Source organism: Cydia strobilella, chromosome 6, assembly GCF_947568885.1.
Source record: "Cydia strobilella chromosome 6, ilCydStro3.1, whole genome shotgun sequence".
Classification (NCBI taxonomy): domain Eukaryota; kingdom Metazoa; phylum Arthropoda; class Insecta; order Lepidoptera; family Tortricidae; genus Cydia; species Cydia strobilella.
In genome coordinates, this window is record NC_086046.1 from 12,525,550 (window position 1) to 12,547,148 (window position 21,599).

Sequence of the window (21,599 nt, forward strand, 5' to 3'; positions counted from 1 at the left end):
TAATATTGATACCCGAGCAAGCGAAAGGTGCGAAAAGTGGAATCTAGAGCGGTGCGAGGGTTTCAAGGCACGAGGGTTAAACAAATTTTGCCACCGAGTGAAACATAAAAGTTTTCACCACCCCAGCATCACAAGGACAATACTACATAACTGTAAAATATCAAACAAAATCAAACCAAATAAAATCATCATTATTTTATAAATTAATCCTACCAGCCAACATAAGGAAACAACTCAAAATTTGCATCAGATTACTAGTTGCCACACATGTGGATAAAATGCAACTTTCTCATCAGTTTTTGAACAATATCAAGAGATCCTTTGAGACCAGCTGGTGTGGTGAAAAGTATTTTGTAATCTTTCGCACGCTCAGAGACACAAGCACTCGCCCCAAACAACAGCTTTGTAGCCTTGCATCGGATCAAATCTTTATTTCAATTTGGGTCCACTGAACAACAATTTATTATGGCTATAACGGATTTATAAATAACTAGCTGTTGCCCGCGACTTCGTACGCGTGGATTTGTATGTTGAAGGTTATATTCTACATGAGCATAGAACATTATGCAACAAAAGATAGCAGTAGGGACGGTTAAACATTTGTTAATAATTAATTACACAACGCATGACATATGTGTGTCACAAGTCACAACCTACGAAGTGTCAAGCTCTTAACTGAAAAAAAAAAAGTTTTCACATCACCAATTGGAAAAAGGGGTTTTTCTTCACTGCTAGGAGGGATCAAAGTGGCACTTTTCTTCCCTGCTAGGGGGATCAAAAAACACTTTTCTGTTCTAGGTTACTATTTTTACATTGTTTTGCACATTATTTTTTTAGCTTAAATAATATTTTTAAATATCATAATTACCTCATAGGTGATGTGAAAAGCAGTATGTGTCACATGGTAGCAAAATTATTTCCGTATTGGAGGTAGCTCACTTGAATCCCTCACTACGCTCAGGATTCTACTTGAGAATCCCTCGTTACTCTCGGGATTCTATTATATTAGAATCCTTCGCTTCGTTTAGGATTCAATGCACGCCCTCGCCGTAAATATGTCATTTTGCTCCCTAGTAACACAATCTACTATTTCGATATAATCCGTCTCAACCCTCTTAGAAGATTTTCAAGTCCACTATTAAAAAAAAAAATGTTCGCTCCCGATGCAAACTTTCAACCCTTTTTTCACCAACTTAGGGGATTAATACCTACAAACTATGGATGGTATAGAAAGGATGCCAATCTCTTATGGCAGAATTGTTGCAAAAGTGACCGCTTTCAGCTTTAAATAATAGTTCCTAATTTCTCCGGTGGCGCTAGTTAGGCTCTGGGACATGAGTATAACATGAACCATATAAGGCCACAAACAACCCGACCAAATTACGTAGGTTGTTTTTGGTAGTATTTCGGTGTATGGTGGCGCCGCCTAATTACTGTTTTTTGATGGACCATGAATCTAGTATAACTGGATCGGTCATGAGGGGTGGGGGAAAATGACCGAACGGGATAGTCTTATGTATCTTTCAGTAGGAGTAGCAGAGAAAGCGCTGTTATTGTTTGTCCTTGTCATAGTTTCACTTTTCCACCGCTGCCACAACCGAGGTTGTGGCAAACAAATAAGTACGTGACATGTCATGTTTGTTCGTTGCTTGTTTAATTATCGTTGTTTTGTATGAAATTGTGCTTTCTCTTATGAAATATAGTGATGGTTAGCGTTTTAAATGCTTGAACTTTGATAAAATACTGGTGAATTGTTCTGTAATCGGCTGTAATAGCCGCTCTGAGCATAAATATGAGATCATAACCTTTCACACGTAAGTACGGTATTTTACACTTTCCTCTTAACGCAGTATGTGAGAATAACATCGTAAAATTACGTTACACTCAAAGCAATGTAGAATCAAACGATTTCAATAAAAATATCACAATTATTTACGCAAATTAACAAAACATTATTTGTAAAATTATCCGCCCAAATTACGTAGGTAGGTACGAGTCTGAGGTCAGCCATTTTTAAACTTCTTCTTAATTTAGCTGCATAACAATCATGTTAGGGATACCAGATGAGGGGTGCAGGGCTGGTAGACCTCCTTGTGGTGCACCCTGGGAGGGGGAGGATAGCCGCTCAGTTGCGCGTTTGCTATTCTCCCTCTGCAAACTACCAGTCACAGTCGGCAATGGCAGTCGAGTTTTTCTCCTGCGCTGGCTTTAATGCCGTGTTTGTGTGCTCCAATGATCCTCAGGGCTATGCCGGACAGGGCCTCCCAAACCGGACAGGCCTGAGGAGAGGGGTCCCGATGTGCGGCTCCGCGTGTCCCTCTGAAACCAGCAGAGGGCACAGTGCGAGACGCCAGGTCCTCCCGGGACGGAGTCGGTGCTCCAAAACGAGCTGCCGTGGGCTGGCGCAGACCGCCTGGTGCGACGTTGTGGTTACGGCCACCGTCGGGCAACCCGTAACCCGCACTGAGCGGACCGGGGACCTGCCTCACTGAGAGGAAGGTCACGTGGAGTTAACCACTATAAAAAATCCCTAATCCTAAGGTGTGGCTGGCGTGCCGATAGGATGCATGGCTGGGAGGAGCCCAGTCACTAACGTCGCAGGAGGGGCATACCTCCCTAAAATAGCAAAAAATGAGTGGCAATAACGAGAATATACTACCCCAGGAGGTTCCAATCCTCGATGTCACCACAGAACGGGCAAGTGCCCGCGCTGTGGTGACATGCCGCCCACCGTATTCTGGGGGGGCAAACCACTCGCGAAGGATAAACGACGACTCTGGCAAATGTATAACGGACACCGATTTTGCATTACGGCTGCGCGGAGGGAGTGACTCTGAGGACAAGGAGCCTTTTCCGAGGCCCGGGCCCCCAGAGTCACGCCCGATCCGAGATGCATCAGGGCGCTTTATAAACCATGCCGTCCCCGATGGCGAGGCCGGAGAGGAGCAGGCACCCGTGGTACCGCAAGAATATGTGCGGACCCCCACACCAATCCCCACGAGGGTGTTCTGTGGGAGGAGGGCTCGTGCCGCGGAGGCCATCCTCTCATCACCTGGGAGGGAGGAGTTCTTCTCCCCCACAAGGGTGGACATCCGTGACTTTCCCAGTGGGGGAGAATTCTTTTCCCCCCGAGAATCGGACGTCAGTGATTCCGAGGGCCCGGCGGGGACGAGCGCCCCGAAGGTGTATACAGAGGAGGCTACCGCGGCACCAGTGCGAGAGTGTCGGGTGTCGCTGGAGCGCCTCGACATAGTAGGTGCAAGTCCCCACGCGATCACAGCAGTCCGACCCCTTCGCTTGCCGGAGTCTGGATCTGAGTCCAGTTCCTTATCGTTTGGGCGCTTCTGGGTTGAGGAGGGTCAGAAAAGGAGGCGGTTAGAGCTCTCGGAGCCCAGCGATGAGGAGCTGGAGGCGAAAAAATCTGTCGAGAACCCTGAAACAAGGGTTAGTCCCAAAACTACTGGTAAATATGCGGGCTTGGGCAAGACCCGAGAAGCTTATACAGCGGCGAAGAAAAAACTCAGCCGGCTGGCGGCTGAAAATGCTGAGGTGGAGCTAGAAGATATGACCATCCGCATGCGGCCAACAGCGGATCGCAGATTTGCGCATGGCACGGAGGCAGAGAGCCAGCTTATGTCGGCTCTAAATACACAAGTCCTTGACAGCGTGGCCGTAGTAAACCAAGTGGTTGCTACGTCCAAGAACTTGAAAGGTACCTATCGGCGGAAGTTAAAGGAAGCGGCCTCTGCTATCGCTGACTTTGCCCAAGTGATGCTTGAACGCACCACCACAGAGGAGACCAAGATGCTGCAGCGGACTGTCGCTCGACTGCAAACGCAAATAGGAGACCTCCAAAAGGAGCAAGAGGAGTTAAGGAATGAGCTGCGACTCGTTAGAGCAGCACCATCCCCGCTGACCCCGGCCCCACAGCAGTCGCTTGTGACAACTAGCGTGTCCCAAGAGGAAGCCGAGCGCACGATGATGACGAGAGTGGGCGCAATGATGAACGCCCGTCTGGAAGCGTTAGAAGATAGGCTCCTTCCAGCGAAGACTGTGCGGCCACCGCTGGCCGCAGACAAAACAACAAAAAAGACGACCCAACCTGCATCTCAGGTGGACAACAGGCAGGCTGCAACAGCTCGTGAAGCTCCGGCGATACAACCAACCGTTGGATCTAGCGGGCTAAACAAATCGAAGGCACCCAATACTCTGCAACCATCTTCTGCTACTGGGAATGAGGGGAAGAAAGCGGCAACAAAAAAGGGCAAGAAGAAGGGAAAGAAGGCTCAACCTGCGGAAGTACCGCGTGAGCCTCGTCCATTACCGCCTGCTCCGGCCAACATGGACGAGACATGGATAAAGGTGGTTAAAAAGGGCACTAAGAAAAAGGCAACGGGTCTTCCAACGCAGCAAGCAGCTCCCAAGAAGAAGAAGGCCCGTAAGCTGCGTCCTCCACGCTCATCGGCGATTGTCCTCACGCTGAAGCCGGAAGCTGAGGGAGACAAAACCACCTATGGGGACCTTCTTAAGGAGGCTAGGTCCAAAATTGACCTAAATGAACTGCAGATCGAGGGAGTCCGGTTCAAACGAGCAGTCACAGGGGCTACCATCATTGAGGTTCCCGGTGCAACCAGCGGCGAGAAAGCAGATGCTCTCGCCGATAAATTGAGGGAGAAATTAAATAATGAGGTGGTACAAGTCTCTAGGCCTACAAAAACCGCTGAAGTCCGCATCTCAGGCCTGGATGACTCTGTCACGCCTGAAGACGTGAGAGAAGCTGTGGTTAAAGTGGGCGCGTGTCACTTAGACCAAATAAAGTGCGGCGAAATCCGACAGGACTTCTCAGGTCTGGGTTCCATTTGGGTCCGCTGCCCAATTACGGTGGTCAAAAAGTTGACTGACAGCGGCCGACTGCTTGTTGGATGGGTATCGGCAAGGGTCCAACTGCTAGATAAAAAGCCTATGCGCTGTTTCCGCTGCCTTGAAGTGGGCCATGTCCGCGCGCAGTGTCGGGCTCAAGAGGACCGCAGCGACCTGTGTTACCGCTGTGGCCAGTCCGGCCATAAGGCGGCCACGTGCTCTGCCACACCGCACTGCGCTGTTTGCGCGGCGGCCAGTAAACCGGCAGGACACACGATTGGGAGCAAGACATGCGCTGCTTCCAAAATCAACAAGAAGGGGAAGAAGAATGGCGATGGCTCCCGAGCCTCCTCGCAATCCGTCCACCAACCCGCCACTGATGCGGCCGAGGGTGAGCAGGCAGCGCCAATGGAAATTACATAATGGCGTTAAAATTTGTGCAGGTGAATCTTAACCACTGCCTCGATGCTCAGGATCTCTTGTTTCAGAGCATGGCGCAGTGGTCGGTACATGTGGCTATCCTCTCCGAGCCCTACCATATCCCCCAAAGGGACAATTGGGCTGGGGATCACGATGACACGGCGGCGATATTTACCCAAACAGCTGCTGGTTCACCGCCTTTCGAAAAGGTGGAAAAAGGGAAGGGATTCGTGGCCGCGCTCCTCGGTGGCATCACAGTGGTCAGTGTTTATTTCTCGCCCAATAGGAGTGTGGCCGAATTTAAAGCCTTTTTATTAGAAGTAGGAGCGGTCATCGGTCGCTGCAATCTGGGTCCCGTGCTTGTTGCGGGTGATTTTAATGCCAAGTCTGTCACATGGGGATCACCAGCAACGGATGCACGTGGGCGGGAACTAGAGGAATGGGCGGTTGCGGCTGGCCTGGTTGTTGTCAATCAGGGGTCTATCAACACATGTGTGCGACAACAGGGTGGTTCCATTGTCGACGTAACATTTGTTAATGCTGCCTTGGCCCGTCGTATTCAGGGTTGGGAGGTGCTTGAGAGCGTTGAGTCCCTATCCGACCATCGTTACATACAGTTCAGGGTCTCCGCACTCCCAGGTACTCCGAGCGGCCCAATTAGTCAGTCCCTGCGAGGTGACGGCCCAAGATGGGCGCTAAAACGCCTAGACAGAGAGGCATTGGTTCTTGCTGCTGAGGTCCAAGCATGGAACCCGATTCCCGTGGATCCAATAGATGTAGAGGAGGTGGCGAAATGGTTCGGCGAAGCCATGACGAAGATCTGTGATGCAGCGATGCCCCGAGCCAAGCCTCTTCCTCCTAAACGTCAGGTCTACTGGTGGTCTCCGGAGCTCGCACAACTCCGAGAGTCATGCGTTGCGGCGAGGCGTCTTTATAGTCATCAGCGAAGGCGTAGGCTCCGAGATCCTGCCCGGGAGACAGAATTATATGCAACATATAGAGAGCGTGCAAAAAGCCTGAAGATTGCTATAAAGCAGGCAAAGGAGGACTCATATCGGGAAATGCTCGGAACGTTAAATAATGATCCTTGGGGGCGACCATACAGGATGGTCCGAAACAGACTTCGCCCTTGGGCTCCCCCCCTAACGCGAAGTCTTGAGCCGGATCTACTGCGGAATGTGGTGGAAGCGCTGTTCCCGGCCTGCGATAACTTCGTACCGCCAGTAATGGCAACCCCCGCAGAAATTGAAGGTGACGAGGAGGGGATACCTGACGTGTCTGGCGATGAACTTGGTGCAGCTGTGCTAAGACTCAAGTCAAAAAATAAAGCTCCTGGGCCTGACGGCATACCGGGTTGCGCCTGGGTCTTGGCCAGCAACGCTCTGGAGTCACGAATGCTGCAAATGTTCACAGCTTGCTTTCATCAAGCCAGGTTTCCACGGCAGTGGAAGACAGGCAAGCTGGTCCTCATAAAAAAGGAAGGCCGACCGGCAGACTCTCCATCTGCCTACCGCCCAATAGTGCTACTTGATGAGATTGCGAAGCTCCTTGAGCGCATAATAGCCAGCCGTCTTACCAAGCACCTCGCCCGTGTCGGGCCTGATGTGGCAGACTGCCAGTTTGGTTTCCGCAGCGGCCGTTCAACAGTCGACGCCATTCAGCGTGTTAAGGCCCTCGCTGAAGAGGCGGTGTCCCGAGGCGAAATCGTCTTGGCAGTGTCCCTGGACATTGCCAACGCCTTTAACTCCTTGCCTTGGGGCTGTGTTAAGGAGGCCCTGCGGTACCACCAGGTACCAGAATACCTAAGGCGAACAATTGACGCCTACCTGTCGGACAGGTTCGTCACTTACCCGGGTCGGGAAGAGTGGGCAGGATACTCGATGTCTTGCGGTGTTCCACAGGGGTCGGTTCTAGGGCCACTCCTGTGGAATATCGGGTATGATTGGGTACTGCGAGGCGCAAACCTGCGAGGCATAAACCTCACCTGTTACGCCGACGACACTTTGGTGACAACTCGCGGGAAAACCTTTAGGGAGGCCGCCATACTGGCAACGGCAGGAGTCGCTCACGTCGTCGGTCGGATCCGGCGATTGGGGTTAAAGGTGGCCCTACAAAAATCGGAAGCTTTATGCTTCCACGGGCCCCGCAACGCGCCACCGCCGGATGCGCATATAGTGGTAGGTGGAACCCGGATCGGAATCGAGTCCACGATGAAATACCTTGGCCTCACACTCGATAGCCGGTGGAATTTCCGCCCCCACTTCCAGCGCCTGACGCCGAAGTTGCTGGGAGCAGCTGGCGCTCTAGGGCGTATACTCCCAAACACGGGGGGGCCCAAAGCGTCATGTCGACGGCTGTACATGGGTGTCGTTAAATCCATGGCCCTGTACGGAGCCCCAATCTGGGCTGACGTTTTAAAAAGGAAGGAGGTAGCCCTACTTAGGGCACCTCAAAGGGCAATAGCAACGAGAGTGATAAGAGGGTACCGCACGATCTCTTTTGAGGCAGCATGTGTTTTGGCAGGGTCTTTACCGTGGGACCTAGATGCGAGAGCCCTCGCAGCGGCTTACCGTTGGCGTAAGGAGGCGCATCATAATGGAGACTCGCTAGCTCCGAGAGAAATTCTAGGACGACGAGACGCAATCCACCTAGAAATGGTGGAGGTTTGGGAACAGAGGCTGGCGCATCCCAGCGCAGGCCGTCTGACCATCGAAGCGGTTCACCCGGTTCTCAAAAAGTGGCTAGACCGGACCCATGGCGTGATGAGTTTTCGACTGACTCAGATCCTCTCGGGACATGGATGTTTCGGGAGGTATCTAAAGGATCTGGCCAGGAGAGAAATGACCGCAGTATGCCACCACTGCGACTGCCCGGAGGACACTGCCCAGCACACACTGGAAGTATGCCCAGCCTGGGAGGAGGAGCGCCGCACTTTAACAGCTGTGGTGGGCCATGACCTCTCGCTGCCCACCGTGGTCCGAAACATGGTGGAATATGAGAGGTCGTGGCAGGCTGTGCTGGACTTCTGCGAGGCGGTCATGGTGCAGAAGGAGATGGCAGAGCGCGGCAGGGAAAACGATCCAGCTTCCCAGCCAATGCGCCGAAAGCGCGTGGGGCGGCGGCGGCTGGCATATGACCGCCGACTTCCCCCTTAAGGGTCCCTGTGGGCGACAGGCTCGGGGACGTCTGTCGCCTACACAAGGGTCCCTGGGATGGCGAGCACGCTGATAAAAAGGCGCGCTACTAGGGAGGTAGGGGGAATAAAAAATAAAAAAATCCCTCCAGAGTTGGGTCCGGAGTCCGGACAGCCGCTGGCGAGGCTGCGGAAGAGTGCTCCAGTGTTCCTGTGGCCTCGCCTTATAGCCCTGAGGCGGTCAAGAGGGGTTTTTAGTGGGTAAACCGTGGGTCCCATGAGCCTATACGGGAGTCCCACATAACCATCCCAGGCCCGTCCCCGCGCCTGGGTGGTATGCGAAAAGCATTTTCCCCTCTATAAAAAAAAAAAAAAAAAAAAAAAAAAAAAAAAGGGATACCAGATGAAAATATCATAATTTTATGGGTAATTTTGACCTCGAAGTTTTTTCGTAATTCTAATTCCAAAAAATAAATAAACAAATGTTGTGAAGATTAAATGTGGTGTACATTAATTGGTGTGATTGCGATTTGTGATTTCTTTAAGTTAAAACCCATAATACATTTTATTTTACGTTTTATTTACTAAACATGTTTAGTTTTGTACCACCTGCGCAAATTATAGGAGGTATTTCATTGTTTATACGCCTAAAAAGAACGGCCCATTGACATTTTATTTAACAATTTTTTAATACCGTCAAACAAGCTAACTTTGCCTCCAGGGTAATCGCCCCAACGTGGTATCAAATATTGGGGTAATTTTTACCAATATGGTATCCCCACGTTTATGACGTCATCTATGTCTATCCCTTACGGGCGCACGCGTATAGCTGGTCTATTAATGCTAGGTCTATGTGATGGACACTTTTCATACATGAAGATTTGGCTCCTTTATATAGTCTCCATGCTACAAACTTTCAATAGAATACATTTCTAAAAACGCTGAAATCACTTTTATATTGTTTTCAATTATTGTCTTTGGACGACATTTCAAGAACACTATTTAGAAACATTTTCGTTCCCGATGCAAACTTCATACAAAGTTAATTTTACTTTCAAAACCTGCTCCTACTTAATCTTTCAATGGTTGACTGGTAGAATTACGGCATGAAGTCCGCCATTTGTACTATCATGTAAGTTACCTACACCATAATGTTTCGGTGTTTTTTCCATTGCGGTACTATTTTGTGTCTGGTAATAAACGTATTTTTTTTTAATTCTAGGGGTTGACAGGGCAAGCTATGCTGGCGCCATCTGCTTAATATTTCGACTGACCAACCCATGGAAACTAGTATATAACTGGATCAGGCACATTTTCAAAGTTTTCGCTGTCGTGTGTCTAGCTAAGGATTCTAAAGCTCGCTCCAGACTACGCGGCGCGAAGCCGCGAACGCGAGTGTGGAATCGATTTCGCTGATTAGGGAACTAGACTCCACACTCGCGTTAGCGGCTTCGCGCCGCGATTCGCGCTCGAGTGTGGAGGGCCCTTCAGGGTCAAACATATAAATGGTAAAATTTACAAATCGATTTCCTCGACTCAAAACCAAGTGACTAAGGAGCGGTTTGTACTGACACTTAAAAACAATCGACTTGGCCAAATCGGTTTGCAAACCAATTTGGGTATGGGTTTTTTTTTTTATCGGAGTAGACTTATTCGGTTTGAATTTGTTTCGATTTGACCACAAAGAGTAGTATAATATTTTGACCATCACTAGCAGAGCACAGACTAATGCAGAGGCTACTTCAAAGAGTAGTATAATATGGCTACTTGCGCCATGTGCAATGGAAGAGTACTAACTTATACAGTCTCTTCTTCTTCTTGTTTTAAAATTATGGCTTCAGCCCAGTGGAACTATTTCGCCAGTATCAAGGTATTAAGAGGTTTAAAAACGACAAAAATTGTACGGTTGTACAAGACAGTGTACGGTGATTTGTTAGCTCTTGTAAATCGATAGCTAGACTTTACAAGAAGCACGTGGACTACCGGCCGTTGACTCCAAGATGGTGGTTAAACGCGCTTCAAAATTAATTCTCCATTTACTGCACACTACCACATTAGTTTACTGTATAATAAGCTATCGATATTACACTTTAAACAATATTAATGAGCAAAAAAACAAAGTAATTAATCACGATGCTAACTATCAAGATGGCGCTCGAACCGGAAGTCCTATACAGTCTCCATGGTACTAACCGCAGCGTGGCTGTCATTCTGTCAATGTCAGGTTGTCAATTGTCAAATAAAATTGAATGTAAACATCTGTCGATTTTTTCGTTATTTTATTTATCTCAGTTTACTCCAAATACTAATAATAATTCAGTCAGAATGGAAAATTATTTTAAGGGCAAAAATGTTGAAGAAGAACTTCAACGTGATAAAATACCTATAAAAAATTTACCGGAAAACTTTCTGTGGATGCAAGTAAGTTGTACTTACAGGTTGGAATTAGAAGCGATGTTTATTTATTCCAACTATTCTAAGATTTGACTGATTTTAGGTAAAAGGCGGAAGTAAAATGGCAAATCTATTATCACACGCATCTGGTATTTTAGAGGATAAAGCTGTTACAGCCGTGGTGTGGACTGGGACCGGAGTCGGCATACCTAAGGCTATATCTTGCGCGGAAATTTTAAAGAGACGATTTTCAATCGAACACCAAGTCACAAAACTCGCTTACAAAAAGTATATTTCATTAACATTATGTCTTACAGGATATAACCAAACGGAGTAGCCATTAACAGGCGTTCCCCTCTGTCGATAATACACTTAGGAGCAAAAAAATCGACTCAAGTCACATTTTTTAGTTTTTTTTAATTTTTCTGAAAACGTTGAATAATTCAGTGAAAATTAAATTGCAGTATTATTGTTTATTAATTAAGCTATCAAAAACATTAACAACCGTTGAAATCGGTTTGGTAAATTTCAGGTTATTGTTATTTTTGTAGAAAACAACATTTTACCTGCTTTGATTATGCACGAGTTGCGCACCTTTGAGGGCCATAAAAACCGGTGTATCCGTTATTTCTTATCAGTCTCTTATCAGAAGTTGACCTGTGCACATCTCCCGCAATCATTCCCTGGAATTACCTGCAAGAAAATGGACACGACAGAAACTGAAGCCGGCCAAGTTATCGTCTTGCTCAATCAAGGCCTTACGCAGCGTGCAGTTGCTGAACAGCTGAATTTAAGTCAGTCTGCTGTTTCCAGAGTCAACCAAAAGTTCATTCGGACTGGAAACCTTGCTCGCAAACCTGGATCTGGCCGTCCCAGGTGCACATCGAGGAGAGAGGACCACTTCATCGTTACGGCCAGTCTTCGTGATCGACAGCGTACCAGCGTTGACATCCAGCAGCAGCTGATGCAGAACCGAGAGCAACCAGTCAGCAAGTGGACAGTTCGTCGAAGACTTAAGGAAGCCAACCTTACCCCAAAAAGGCCTGCCACAGGGCCCAAACTGACAGGGAGGCACCGGGACGCTCGTATGGATTTCGTAACCACTTACGAAAATTGGACCTACGAACAATGGAGCCGCGTACTCTTCAGCGATGAGTGCAGGGTGTGTCTCCATGGCAGTGACAGAAGAAGACGGGTGTACCGAAGACCTGGAGAACGATTTGCGCAGTGCTGCATCTCCGAGACGGTCGCCTACGGAGGGGGATCCGTCATGATGTGGGCGGGGATATCCATGGAGGGGAGGACCGAGCTGGTTTTCATTCCTGGTGGGGGCCGCGGAGGTGGTTTGAACGCAGATCGTTACATCACAGATATCCTGCAAGATCATGTCGTCCCCTATGCAGGATTTTATGAGGAGGGGTTCCATCTCATGCAAGATAACGCCCCTTGTCATACCGCACGAGTCACGCGGGCGTACCTTGCTGAGGTTGGCATCCCCACCCTTGCATGGCCACCTCTGAGTCCGGACTTGAACCCCATCAAGCACTTGTGGGATTATCTAAAAAGGAAGGTTCGAGCCCGGGATCCCGCTCCTGACACGATTTTGGCCCTGAAAGAGGCTTTGGTCGAGGAATGGGAAGCTTGTCCGCAGGATACCATCAGGAAGCTGATAAGATCCATGAAGAACCGGATTGCATGCGTCAAGAAGGCCCGCGGTGGAAATACAAAATATTAAACAGGAAAAATTAAATGGTTTTCTCTCTACGAAATTGCTTTTATTCCCATTTTCAGGACGTTAATTGAACGTGATTTTACCCCATTTTGCTAAAATCGCTCAGATTTCAGTATCTGAAATAATACTTCAGGAATTTTGTGTTTTTTAAAAAGGTAAATTTAGCAGCTTTTTAATGGTACTATTACTTTAGGAATACGCGAATTAGTTTCGGAGATATTTCGTTTTTAAATCCAACACAGATTTGAGTCGATTTTTTTGCTCCTAAGTGTAGTCTGCCAATGTATGGTCATACACAATGTATGGACTGACGTTTATCTGACATGGCTATTTTTACGTTACGTATACATTTGCCGTTCCTCTCCCCCGCAAAAATCGGCAGACTGGTACAGTAAATTACAGACAAGGCGTCTCCGTTTGGTTATATCCTCTATCTAAGTTATAAGTACCTAATATTTAGAAAGGTTAAGGAAGATAAGACAATAGTAAAGGTTATGATTTCAACAGAAAAATTTAATTCAAGGTTGTTATAAGTTATTGTAGCCATAAAAAGACTCCTTATTTCATTTGTTTACAGTGTTGAAGAGTTTTGGGAGCCAAAGGTGGATGGATTGGAAACAATAGTGGTTAAACGGCAAATACCTGTTATCTATATTTTGCTTTCAGTCAACATGGTCCCAGACAGTAGTCAAAATGGGTTTGTATAATTTTTAATCCTGGAGAATCCAGTTATAAATTTCTAGGATCTTGTATAACTGATTTATTTATAGTCATACTTGTTATGGCCATTTTTTGCCCGGATGCTGCACTTCATGATAAAAGCAAGCCGCTTTGCACAGTGCTAGTAGGGACCAAACTGAGTGATTTGACCCGCAGCAGCGCAAGTTTCACCCCTTAGGAACAGAGATGGCGCCACTTCTTTAAAAAATATTTCAAAAAATGCTACAAGCTAAACCACTGAACCGATTTAAATGTTTAATATCTCAAATGAAAGCTCATTATATAAATTACTTTAAAAAAAATACTCAAAAAATATATACTGATTACTTTCGACAAAAAACGGCATCTTAAGTTTTTTTTTTTTTACTCGATTGATAGTTTTTACTTGGTTTCTCAAAAAAAATGTATGGAACATGAATAGCTTAATGCATGTATCTATTACTGAATAAATAACAAGTATTATAAAAAACACCCGACACCGATACCTCTCATACTTCACGAAATATAAAAGTTTGAATGTGAGTGTAAATTTCTTCAAAATATATTTCAAAAAATTCTACAAGCTTAACTATTTGACCGATTTCAATGTTTAATATCTCAAATAAAAGCTCATTACATACATTACTTATAAAAAAATACTCATAAAACATATACTGAACCCTTTTGGCAAAAAACGGCATCTTAAGTTTTTTTTCTTACTCGATTGATAGTTTTTACTTGATTTCTTAAAAAAAATATTATGGAACATGAATAGTTTAATAAACATATATATAGAACTGAGTATATAAAAGTATTACAAAAAAACCCGACACCCATACCTTTCATTCTTCACGAAATATTTAAGTTCAATTATGCACGTTCTTACAAATAAATCCTTTAAAAGAAATCTTCAACCGCAGTAAGTGCACTGATTTTAATATGAAATGTGTCATATGAAAATAAATCACCCAATTTATTTTAATAAATAAAAAAATTATAAATAAAAACTGAATAAAGTTTTTTCCTGGTGGTGAATTACAAAAAAATATAACAAATCTAAAATTAGGAATTATTTTTATTTAAAGTAACTACATTTGTAAACAAAAAACTTAAATGTCCTCTTCGGGTTCATATTTCATATTTATTTATTGCAACCATGGTTTTTTAGGTATTACAAATTCTTGGTAGTTCCACATGGACCCCGTGGGGGCATAGCAATATTACATGCATACTTAGGATCTAATCTTAAATCTATGTGTATAATATGACATGACAGAAGAACTCTTGGACAAGTTAGAGCGCTTACAGAATGTCTGTATAAGATTCATTTTCGGCCTACGGAAGTACGATCATGTATCTTACTACCGTCATAATCTCAATTGGCTTCCAATCCGCCGCCGCAGAGATCTTCACACTCTTTCTCTTCTCTTCAATGTTCTTTTTACACCTTCTTCTCCTGTATACCTCTCTCAAAAATTTCAATTTCTGGCTGAAGGCAGTGGCCACCGTCTCCGTTCTAGCGCGAATTTATCACTTGCCATCCCCTCTCACAAATCTCGTGGATACAACAAGTCCTTCGCAGTGCTTTCAGTGAAGCTGTGGAATGAGCTGCCAGTTTCGCTCAGACAGGCGCAATCGCTTGCGTCGTTCAAGGAGAGGTTAAAGAAGCTGTGGTTATCTGATTGACTTATGTGCCTATATTTGTATTGTATGTTGCTTTATATTTTTCTACTTCTTTCCAATTTTTAGTGTATTTTCCCCATTCCTTTTTGTGTAATATATTATATGTTTATCCTATTAATTTTGTATGTATTTATATCCTTTATCTTTCTGGTACCTTGTTGTACATTTTGCTACATTTGTCACCCTCTTTTCACTTTCTCCTCTCATCTACTCAAAGGTTAACTGGAAGAGATCCCTCAAAGGGATAAGTTCGCCTTTGTACATCTTATTATTTGTACCATGTAATTTTTAATGTGTATATTTGTACAATAAAGAGTTTACTACTACTACTACTACTAATATAAAAGTAGGTCAATTTAGTAGTTTTTATACATATAAGCCGAATTGAATCAGATAATTGTCAGTGTGTTAAATACAAAAATAAACGGGCAAATAATTATTATTAGGTGATGTTAAATTATATGGTTCACCGGTAGATGTAAAACTGAAAAAGAAAAGTCGTTTTGTTAAGTACTCGTACCATTCCAATACTACAAAATCACTGATCATACATGAACTGGTTGCTGTAAATTACTGTTGAATTATTTTTGTGCCTAGTTGATAACCATTAAACCTATAATTTTGTGCCAGACCTATAATTAGTGGTCAGCATGCAAAATAACCCTGGATTGAAAATTACATTAACTTACTTTTGATTTGTACAGCCACACTTGCATGATTTACACTGGGCTGTGCATGGCCAGCTGACGCGACGACACCCACAATGCATAGTTTCGCAGCCAGATTTGCAGCCACAATGGTCCAAGAGGCTTAATTGAGACCAAATCGCTGTAAATGCCGACCATTCCGGAGTCCAACTCTCTTTTTCCTCAGTCCATCCCCAAAAAGATGTACATGGTATGGAAACTTCTGGATTCAGAGCGTTTCCCCATATATGGCCCTCTTGGTAAGCTGCTCGAAGTGCATGTTTATAGAGAGCAGCTGATGTAGGTGGCAGGGTTGGCAGGTTCTAATTTCTCGGCCAAATCAGATTTGTTCCCTGAACGACGCCCTCCATTGACTGACAACGAAGGTGGACAAATTTGGTTTTCGTACTGAAGGAATTCGTTCAGATCAAGCTGCCTTTCTCTGGCCACTATAAAAAGACGGGAAAATAGGAGTATGTCAACTCAAGTTTTTGATTTTGTCGGTTGTCAGGTGTGTAACTACATATTTTAATTTTAGTATAAGTAACCCTAGATTTGTGTTATTGTTTGGCCAAATGGAACACATAAACGTAAATGAAGTTCACAAATATTTGTTTGCTTCAAAAAACAAGCTTGTGTCAAGCCTGCCACCTACATCAGCTGCTCTCTATAAACATGAACTTCGAGCCGCTTACCAAGCGGGCCATATATGGGGAAACGCTATGAAACCAGAAGTTTCCATACCATGTCCATCTTCTTGGGGATGGACTGAGGAAAAAGAGAGTTGGACTCCGGAATGGTCGGCAGTTACAGCGATTTGGTCGCAATTAAACCTCTTGGACCATTGTGGCTGCAAATCTGGCTGCGAAACTATGCGTTGTGAGTGTCGTCGCGTCAGCTTACCATGCACAGCCCAGTGTAAATCATGCAAAGGTGGCTGTACAAATCAAAAGTAAGTTAATGTAATTTTCAATCCAGTTATTTTGCATGCTGACCACTGATTATAGGTCTGGCACAAAATTATAGGTTTAATGGTAATCAACTAGGCACAAAAATAATTCAACAGTTAATCTACAGGCACATAAATTTTCCAACAGTAATCTACAGCAACCAGTTCATGTATGATCGGTGATTTTGTAGTATTGAAATGGTACGAGTACTTCTCAAAACGACTTTTTTTCAGTTCTACATCTACCGGTGAACCCGAAGAGGACATTTAAGTTTTTTGTTTACAAATGTAGTCACTTTAAATAAAAATAATTCCTAATTTTAGATTTGTTATATTTTTTTGTAATTCAGCACCAGGAAAAAACTTTATTCAGTTTTTATTTATTTATTTTTTATTTATTAAAATAAATTGGGTGATTTCTTTTCATATGACACATTTCATATTAAAATCAGTGCACTTACTGCAGTTGAAGATTTCTTTTAAAGAATTTATTTGTAAGAACGTGCATAATTGAACTTAAATATTTCGTGAAGAATGAAAGGTATGGGTGTCGGGTTTTTTTGTAATACTTTTATATACTCAGTACTATATATATATTTATTAAACTATTCATAGTCCATATTTTTTTTTTATGAAATCAATTAAAAACTATCAATCGAGTAAGAAAAAAAACTTAAGATGCCATTTTTTGCCAAAAGTATTCAGTATATGTTATTTAAATATTTTTTTATAAGTAGTATATATAATGAGCTTTTATTTGAGATATTAAACATTAAAATCGGTCGAATAGTTTAGCTTGTAGAATTATTTGGAATATATCTTGAAGAAATTTACACTCACATTCAAACTTTCATATTTCGAGAAGTATGAGAGATATCGGTGTCGGGTTTTTTTTTAAATACTTGTTATTTATTCAGTAATATATACATGCATTAAACTATTCATATTCCATACAATTTTTTTGAGAAATCAAGTAAAAACTATCAATCGAGTAAAAAAACAAACTTAAAATTCCCGTTTTTATCAAAAGTGTTGAGTATATATTTTTTGAGTATTTTTTAAAAAGTAATGTATATAATGCGCTTTCATTTGAGATATTAAACATTTAAATCGGTTCATTGGTTTAGCTTGTAGAATTTTTTGAAATATTTTTTAAAGAAGTGGCGCCATCTCTGTTCCTAAGGGGTGAAACTGCCGCTGCTGCGGGTCAAATCGCTCAGTTTGGTCCCTACTATCACTGTGCAAAGCGGCTTGCTTTTATCATGAAGTGCAGCATTTTGTTCATAACAAGTATGACTATTAAGTTATAATTCCATCTATCTTTTTCCATGTCAGACCAAGTAATTAGTTGCATACAATAATAGTAAATTGGCAATGTTTATAATATATAGAATAGAATAGATTCAAAAACAATCAATCACATGGTTCAATTTATTTATTTATTATATCTAGTCTATATGTGTCGTTTTCAAGCAAAAGGTACCAGTACCACAATGTTGCTTGCCATGAGGACGCTCAGGTCTAGGTCTACTAGTCCATAAAGCAATTGATTGGACCCATTCCAGTTGTGTTACTGAAATATTAAACTTTCTTTATAGATACCAGTCATTGCAAGGAAAGAAATTCTGGCAAAAAGGTCCAGCTAACAACAGCCAAAAGCAGCATCAATCCTACAAATCGAAAAAACCTTTCAAACATAAGAAAAACCAAACAAACACAAGCTAACCATCTTATCTATCAACTATATGAGTCGCTTAACTTTAAACTCAGATAAATCCAACTGTCAGATTTTGGTATTAAGAAAACGTAATAGGGTAGATATTTCCTAAGAGGGTCGAATGAATTTACCTGAGTTTGAAGTTGAGCGACACATATGCATAACTTGATGTTTTCTGTAATAAATTGATGTTTACCTGATCCATTTGTAATTTTATATAAAAATTCAGCTTGGTTAATTTTCAAACCAGGTTTCTGTTCATCCTAATCCCAGAGAATCCACATCTACAGGTTTCCATAGCAATAAAACAACCTGTGGATATAATAATATAAGGCCATAAAAGTCCCAGTAAAATGATTACCTCCTCATTGTCATCAGGGAATTCAGGGATATAATTTTTCTTTTCATTAAAGGAACAATAAAAAACCTATAAAATACTACAATTATATTAGAGTTTATGATAAAGTGGTTACAAGGTAATTTTAAAATGACTCAGTATAAATAGGTTAATAATAAGAAATATTTTATACCTATTACTAACATCTTATTATAACCCTTTCAGGTCAATGAGTTTACTTGTTGGATTTACACAAATTTCCTTTATATTAAATAATGCAGTGCAGAAAGGGTTAGGTCTGTAAAATGTGACCACATGTGTCATAGTTTCAGCTATAATATAATAGTAATGAATAGTGATGACACAAATCATGTTTAGACTGTTTAGTGTGTAGACCCAAGAATATAACTTCTATTCTCTGCTAAAAAGTAAAATAATATTCTACTACACCACTTAAAACTAGTACTAATGTGTTAATACATTTTTGTATTTGTTACAATATTTTCAGTGTCTAATATCGCCTCTTCAGAAAATCCAAAGTTTACTAAGGCTGGGTGCTCCATTTGTTTAAAGTGGACACTACTTAACTAACTTAGCGGTTACACTCACGTGTTTTTAGTCACTCGCGCGACATGTTTCGGTGACGCCCATCCGTCGTGACCGCTACTCACTCAGGCACTGTTAGTGCTTGAAAATGGAGACCTAGGCTCTCCGAAACATGTCGCGCGAGTGACTAAAAACACGTGAGTGTAACCACTAAGTTAGTTAAGTTAATATGTCTCACGATAGTTTAAATTGGACACTACTACTTATAAAGAACCTATAAGAAATAGGTCACTAGGTAGGTAGGAATTACTAATTATGAAACACCAGTATCATCAACATAGTAGAAGTAGACAATTTGAGACACTGGACAATATGGAAGTTGAAGAGCAATCAGTTTAAAATCTTTCTCACATCTATACAGGCTACACAATTTATGACACACTTACAAAGAATAAGAGATTCTACTTTATTTGGTTACAATGGAATTTATAAAATCTCATTATTCAAAGTTATCTTATATACTCAAAGAATTTATAAACCTCAGTTATTAATGTTTAAAAAACATTACAATATTGCATCAGGCCATGATCTCATAATTTTCTGTACAACAAGCCTAAGTTATTGCAAAGGTGCAAGCTGTTTAAATGTTTAAAAAAGGAACATTTAGCAGAATTAGGTAATACAATAACATATGATACAGACATTAATAGTTTTATATGTCAAGATGCATCTTTTTCTCTGTATAAATAGCACAAATGGCTAAACATCCAGTTTACTGATCACCACAGTACAAAATTCACCATACAAGTTAATTATTTCATTGAATCTCAGGCTTCTGATTCTCCTGCCGTTTGAGGTAGAGGTACCTCACCTTCAAGTTTTGGTAAAATCAATATTTCTTTAGAAATAATTGAATACTTTGTGACAAAATAAGTGAACCTTTCACATAAATGTGTTTCTTTTTCAAAAGCATCAAAAATTGACCGATGATGGAAATATGCATGTGAAAAAATTCGGTATACTCTGCGACATACTGAACCCAATTTCGCCACCGATGACTCTTTGATGCTCACCCTGTGAATGAAAAGTACTGTTTTAATAACTGAAGAATGTTTAATTCATAACACCAAAAATCAAATTAAATGCTATAATATATGTATATACATACAAATCAAAATTAATATATACCCAGTTTGTCTGGCAAAAACAAGAGTTTGACATAATGAACCTTTATTTTCAAGGAATAGGAAGTTTTTGTTTTGTTATATATATATATGATTTATGTTATTTGAAAGCAGAGACCATATGACCCAAGGACCTCCCATGTGCATGTGACATCACATTCGTAACGTCAGGCCAGGCCACAAATAAACATAAGGTTTTACACGATTAAGTCCCGTGTTACTTTAAAATTATACTTCATATACTTGGTCCATTTACCTGCTAGGAAAATACTTGTTGCTGTTTAACAAGCATGCAGCACCATCTAGGGTGTGTCTTGTGTAGTCAATTGCAGGACACTCCTTAGGTGTCTTATGAGCAGCACACAGGAAAATCCACTGCTCAGTAGCAGTCATTTGTGTGCACGTTTCTGGTTTACACTCACTTTGCAAGCGGACTGCTAGACCGTTTAGCTCCATACAGAATTGCCTGAAAATTAATCACAACAGTTAAATAAAGTATGATACTCCTGACTATAAGTTTCTATTCAAGTCAGACAACTTTATTTACGATTTAATATGAGTAATCTAAGGGTTTTAAGTTTATTCTCACCTTAAGTGTTCATACTTCCAAACACCTTCGTCTTGCGCCTCAGGCATTTTTAAGATAGCTTCAAGATTGGCCGGATCTCGTCTTATTGTCTGCTGTATGAATTGCTGTACGGCTAAAGTGCTGTCCATCTCTTCGAAAGGTTCATCAGGCCAACGGCAAAAGTCCTATAAGAAAAATGTTAGTGAATCTGAATTGTATCGTATAGTCGAACATCGTCAATAAATGTGAATTTGAAATCTTACTTTTGCTTTAGATCCAGGACGGTTGCGCCTTAATATTTGCACACCATCTGCCATAATTTAAAGTATAATTTGATAATAAAACGGATGAAATAGTTTCAATATATCGCAAAGCTTGACGGAGTCGGTCAGGACCAGGTCGGTCTCAGAAAAAAAAGGGAGAGCGAAGAACGCGAAGCGAACGCGACGCGAGAATATTTTATTTTTTGTTATAAAAAAAGGTTGTCTATGGTTGAGATGGGAAGTTATTTTCAAATCGTTCAAATCAATACGCCGTAACAGACTACCGCACCGCACCGCGACCTTGGTGCGCCGCACCCATAAGTGAGACCGAAAAAGAGAGATTTCTTTCTAGTAGTCTGTCACGGCTTAATCATGCGCGAGCACATTATTTTCATATCCGATTGTGTGACTCGAGTCTTATACAAAAA

General features: G+C 42.5%; 2 protein-coding genes across 2 annotated transcripts; one reads left to right on the forward strand and one right to left on the reverse strand.

Moving 5' to 3' along the window:
• Positions 1-10,655: 10,655 nt before the first annotated feature.
• On the forward strand, positions 10,656-18,475 carry LOC134742147 (ribonuclease P protein subunit p25-like protein). Its single transcript, XM_063675116.1, has 4 exons — positions 10,656-10,834; positions 10,911-11,095; positions 13,117-13,236; positions 18,155-18,475. Exons 1-4 carry the CDS (start codon positions 10,739-10,741, stop codon positions 18,279-18,281), a joined length of 528 nt encoding a protein of 175 aa, XP_063531186.1. The 5' UTR covers positions 10,656-10,738; the 3' UTR covers positions 18,282-18,475.
• Positions 18,476-18,694: 219 nt separating this feature from the next.
• Positions 18,695-21,331, reverse strand: LOC134742146 (MOB kinase activator-like 4). The gene is made up of 4 exons (XM_063675114.1): positions 21,172-21,331; positions 20,930-21,093; positions 20,597-20,806; positions 18,695-20,230 (listed from the first exon to the last, which is right to left on the reverse strand). Exons 1-4 carry the CDS (start codon positions 21,223-21,225, stop codon positions 19,984-19,986), a joined length of 675 nt encoding a protein of 224 aa, XP_063531184.1. The 5' UTR covers positions 21,226-21,331; the 3' UTR covers positions 18,695-19,983.
• Between the last annotated feature and the right edge of the window lie 268 nt (positions 21,332-21,599).

Coding starts and splice junctions, on each gene's coding strand:
- LOC134742146 (XM_063675114.1), bottom strand. CDS start 21,225: ATGGCAGATGGTGTGCAAATATTAAGGCGCAACCGTCCTGGATCTAAA. Junction 21,094..21,171: donor GTCCTGGATCTAAAGCAAAA/GTAAGATTTCAA, acceptor TTTTTCTTATAG/GACTTTTGCCGTTGGCCTGA. Junction 20,807..20,929: donor TGGAAGTATGAACACTTAAG/GTGAGAATAAAC, acceptor ATTAATTTTCAG/GCAATTCTGTATGGAGCTAA.
- LOC134742147 (XM_063675116.1), top strand. CDS start 10,739: ATGGAAAATTATTTTAAGGGCAAAAATGTTGAAGAAGAACTTCAACGT. Junction 10,835..10,910: donor AAAACTTTCTGTGGATGCAA/GTAAGTTGTACT, acceptor GACTGATTTTAG/GTAAAAGGCGGAAGTAAAAT. Junction 13,237..18,154: donor CCAGACAGTAGTCAAAATGG/GTTTGTATAATT, acceptor CTTTCTTTATAG/ATACCAGTCATTGCAAGGAA.